The sequence below is a fragment of the Malurus melanocephalus genome, unplaced genomic scaffold, assembly GCF_030028575.1.
Source record: "Malurus melanocephalus ecotype Western Australia unplaced genomic scaffold, MMel_1.1 scaffold_117, whole genome shotgun sequence".
NCBI lineage: Eukaryota > Metazoa > Chordata > Aves > Passeriformes > Maluridae > Malurus > Malurus melanocephalus.
Genome location: NW_026623349.1, coordinates 1,067,367 through 1,072,403, shown reverse-complemented (window position 1 = coordinate 1,072,403; position 5,037 = coordinate 1,067,367). Strand labels below are relative to the sequence as shown.

The following is a 5,037-nucleotide window of genomic DNA, read 5'->3' as shown; positions in this document are numbered from 1 at the left end:
GAGGAAAAGCACTCATTGCATTTCAGTCATAACAGCTTCAAGGTCTTGCCAACAAACAAATTGGTCAACAGAGTGCTTTAGAAGGTCCATCTATGTCTTCAGCTATACTTTTATTCCATTCAGAGTGCATGACTATGCAGAAGTGAAGTGATTTTCAGGCWAACTTTGGGAGAAATGTACCAGATGGTACAGTATATCAGTAATGTCAAAAGACCTTGTGTCTCTAGGTTATTSAGACCAAGATAAACTAGGATTGTGGCATATTTTTCTCACTATCAGCTGCCTCATGGCTGTGTAGCAAAATTTCAGCAATATTGACAGTTAYTGTGCACTAGAAGCCATCATCCTGAGGTCACTGACTAAAAGGAAAGCAAGGGATGACCAGAGTCTCAGAAGTCATAAGGGAAAACTGAGACATACTCTTAACCATATGGCCAGACATATGTGTCCCATTTGAAYAGAGCCCACTCTGAGGTGAAACAGGACTTCAATTCCTTCAGTTGTCAACTCAGTACTAAAATTTGGTTCAGTTACAAAGAGGATACAAATTCACTGGATAAACTGGGAAGGAGCTGTCATTTACCCTGTTTAATCAACAAGTTGTTAGTTTTTAAGTTAGCTTGTTAAAAACAGTAACAAAAGAAAAAAGAAAAAAAGAAAAGAAGAATTGTCCTGCAGAGATTGTCACAAACCAGAAACCTCACTCATGTACCCTACTTCAGAACAAATGCTCTGGAAAGGATTAAAACCCAAGTTCAGCCAAAAGAAATATAGTTATCATCATGAAAACAACAGACAAGGTAATTTCGATGTGACTTGTGTGTCCTTCTTCAGGAAGGTCACTAAGAAACACAAATTCAGATTTTTAGATACTGTTTGCGAAAAACCTAGATTTCCTTGTACTCAGTGTGAAAGTATGCATACAAACTTACGGGTCACGTACAAAGACAAATCTAGGGAGATGAGTGTGCTAGTTTTGACTAGGATAGTTAATTTTCTGCACAGTGRYTGGCATGGGGCTCTGTTTTGGATTTGTGACGAACATAGAATTGATAATATAAAGATGTCTTTTGATACTAAGTAGGGCTTCCAAGAKCCAAGGCCTTTTCTGCTTTTTGTACTGCCACAATGGCAAAGAAGTTGGGGCCAGTTGGGAGGGGTCAAAAAATAGAGGATGGCATTTGTCACATCTTTAATGTGAAACAGCACAAAACAGTCTAATTCTTTGTGTGAGCAGAAGTAACAAGTATTACACATGCAGGTTTGCTCAAGTTTCGGGTTCCTCTCACATACAAATAGACATTCCACCCATTCCCTCTTCTCTCACTACCGATAAGCAACAACTGCAAAATTTGTGGAAGTTCCTACAACAAGCTGGAGTTCCTGGTTTGCCACATGTAGGAGCAGCATCCTTCTCATGAACTATGTTCATTACCTGCACAAGTACAAAGAGGCATGCAGAGCAAAAGGAACATTACCTGTAGATCCATGCTGCGAGAACTTGCAATCCAATAATTGAAACCCAAAACAATGATGCATGCCACAAGTGCAGCCATGAGGAGAGGTGGAGACTTCATCCCGCGACAGCTGTTTCCTAATGCTACCATTTTAAGAAAAAAAAAAAATCCAAAGAACCACACCAAGTGTGAAAACCTGCAAATTAAGAAGGACACATTTTACTGATCGCCCACTACAGCTATTTTGCACTCACAATAAAACTTTGYAACAATGTAACAGCTCTCAGCTGACAGGCCTACACCTAGCAAAGAAGGTAAATGTATTTGTGTTGACYGGTTTGGGTATTTCCATCTGAAAGACAAAGAAAGGTCGTCGCACACTATTAGCTAGTACATAAAGTTTCATATGGTCTTGAGGGGGTTGTCTTGAATRCTCCTAACAAGACAATGAAAATCTTCAATAAATAGAACCAGCCATCCTTTTAGCATACAGTCTACCCAAAAAGCTAAATAGACAACATTGGGTTGGAGGATAGATTCCTTTTTAGCTAATTCAGTCAGAAAATTTACTTAGTCTMGTTGTTTGAGGAGTAATTTGCACCTTGCTTCCTAAAATTGGGCAGTTTCAACTTACTGCATCTGATACTATTATATACTACTATTTACTAAGCTTGCAGACAAATAAGTAAATCAGATTGAAACAATTTACTTAAAGGTTATTCTAAAAATAAAAATTAATATAAATTTGAGCAGACACGCCATTGATTTCAATGCTACACCACATTAAGTGCTCTCCATTCTGATCCTCAGCTTCTTTCTCTGCTCCTACAGAAAATAAACAATGAATGAGCACTACTAGGGATACTACTGGTTGTTRTTCAGATTTGAGTTATGTGAAACAGCCCATCCTAAAAGACAGGCAGGGGCAAAGGGCCATTGCAATTCTCTTTGAAACAGRTCATATTCATTTTATGATGTGGTAAACTCTGGTCTTAATAAYCCTAACAGTACCTAATTTTATGAATCCTCAAACTCCGCTGGGAATCTTGGGTGCAGTTGGTAAAATGAGATTTTTTCTTTCTTCACTCCTGCAGACAAAAACCAGCAAAAATGAGCATGGAAGACCAGGCAGACAGCAAATATATATGCATCACATATTAGTAATATATTGTAGAAACTCAACTTACATACCCTTAAGCAAAGCAATCTCTTCCCTATGGCTGCTATGCACAGGTTAYACTGTTTTAAAAGTTAATAAATCGCAGCAACTCTCAAAGGAGTTAYATGTAAACATAGGGGAAGAATGTGTAAACACAGGGGAAGAATGTGATGCCAGCACTTCACAAGTACCAGAATTCCGGATTTTACTGTATGTCCAGCACATAAGTCCTTCAACAGCTCACCTATACCTCAGCGTGCACATGAATGTTCTGCAAAATTCTCTCTTTGCAGTCAAGATATAATCTATCTTCTCTTTTCTAAGCAGGCAGTGCACAATCACGAAGGTTTCAAATCTGTGTATTCATTTGAAAAGTTGGACAATTTGTATTTGGGGATAGAATATACAGAGTATATAAGAGCAAAATGTAGCTTCCTGAAAATGTTGTCTCTTCCTGCATACACACAAACGCACCACAAAACAATAAAAAAAAAAAAAAAAGCATGCAAAAAAGTCTGACACCTGAGACTTGAGTGGTTTTGTCTAATGGAATCTTCAGCTAAGGAGCAAAGATTAGGAGATACATRCAGCACAGCTCCAGTGAACACCCACAGGGTCACATGCAGATGAGGCAAGGTCAACTATAAGAAACAYGCATGGGGAACCATTTTTTTTCTTATAAAGTAAAAAATTAAGATGTGGTAGATTAAAACACAGAGACAGGCACTAATTTCCAGTCGAATGCTATGAAGTCCATAAACACATACATCTTGCACACACTATTTTCCTGCTGTGCCACACTAAGAGGAGCAGAATAAAATACTGTATTTCAAAAAAAGTCTCTCAGAACCTGTCATGAAGTCATCCATATCCTGTTCTTTGCTATAAGAGTATTAGTCGATACAAACATGGAAAAACTACTAAACATAGCACTGCAAGATGTAGTGATTTATTCTAAGTGTGACTTGAATAAAATAACTGGTATTTTCCTCAAAGATATCAGCAATAGAAAAAAGGTCCACATTATCACCGGTAATAGCCTGCACTGGAATTTATCTATTGGACAAATATATGGGACTAACTGTACAGCTCAAAAATTTTCAGAGGTAATGCAACCACATTGTTCAAAGAAAAAAACTACTCGTTCACCACACAGCTTTAAGRACAGCCACAAAACCATGTTCAAAAAATTCCAATATACCTATATAGCACACAAATCTGGCAGCATCAGCACCWTTTCTGCTGTTTTCAGCTATCACAAACAAGGCAAGAAAGCGCTGATTCCACTAAAGCATGTTTGACTTCAATACATTGCCCGTTCTAGAAAAGCCATTGTTTTGGACCTCAAATAATTTATGTTAATTATGAATACAYTTTTATACTGAACAGAAGGAAAAGCAAAAGGAAGAAGAAAGACATGAAAGACACAGAAGGATCTTCCATTTGCATAGTGMAGACCCAAAACCTTACCTCCATTGCAATATTGATATTCCCTCTCTCATCAGTTTAAAAATGAAAACTGTCTAACTTTCTGCCATGGATATAAACACTCACATATCTTGGAGGAGAGATAAGCAAATCAGCTCAGTGAGCCCATTTTCATGAAAATGTGTTTGCACATGCTGTTTTCCAGGAAACACCTGCGCTGACGCAGTTACTTGAATTGAAGTTAAAATAAGTTTCTGATTTTATGGGTAAGAAGGTAATTTTACTGAACATGAAAGAATCCATCTTTCACCATTAACCATGGCAGATGTGAAAATAAGCATATGTGTAAAATTCCTGACTTCTGAACAGCGGATTTCATCCTTTTGCTTTGACTACCTAGTGGTGCTTCACTGAGAGTGATCTATTTTAGAGTCTGAGATATTMAAGCAAATTAACATACAACATACTTTTATGCCCCACAATAAGTAATTCTTTCTTTTACTGTACTTAGCTGAAGTGGGATAGCTGGTATTCAGCAATCTTCCACTACAGATAAGTAATGACCTTGCCAACCAAGCCTCTAGACTAACACATTATGGGTAAAGACAAAACAAAATTATGCATTTCAGACTCCCACAGGGAAAGCCAAGTCTCTCTGCTCACAGGGTCCCACTCTGTGTACTTCCATAAGCYCTGCCCAGCAGGAACAACAAGAAAAGATGAAAAATTCAATAGACACACAGCAGGCAGAGTTCCAAAAACATTCCCTTATTCCCCACCAGCGAACCCACCRCCTCTACCACCCAGCCACTGCACGGTACCAGAATAAGCCAGAGTAGCATCTAAAGAACAAGCACAGCTGAACCAGCCACTGAAAAGTGAAGGCACACCTTATTGGAGATCTAAGTACTGGGAACCCTGAGTGAGGACAAAGCCTTACAAAAACCTCTGTGGAAAGGTAAAGCCACAATCAGGGACAAGGCAAAACCAAAA

The 5,037-nt window shown here is 38.4% G+C and overlaps 1 protein-coding gene across 1 annotated transcript in view; it reads right to left on the bottom strand.

Moving 5' to 3' along the window:
• GOLM1 (golgi membrane protein 1) overlaps positions 1-2,537 on the bottom strand; it is a 30,204-nt gene extending 27,667 nt beyond the window's left edge. Inside the window, exons 1-2 of the mRNA XM_057370003.1 lie at positions 2,469-2,537; positions 1,479-1,653 (exon numbers count right to left, since the gene is read on the bottom strand). Of these exons, the coding sequence (XP_057225986.1) occupies positions 1,479-1,607 (129 nt within the window). The 5' untranslated portion in view covers positions 1,608-1,653; positions 2,469-2,537. The remainder of the gene's footprint in view (positions 1-1,478; positions 1,654-2,468) is intronic.
• Between the last annotated feature and the right edge of the window lie 2,500 nt (positions 2,538-5,037).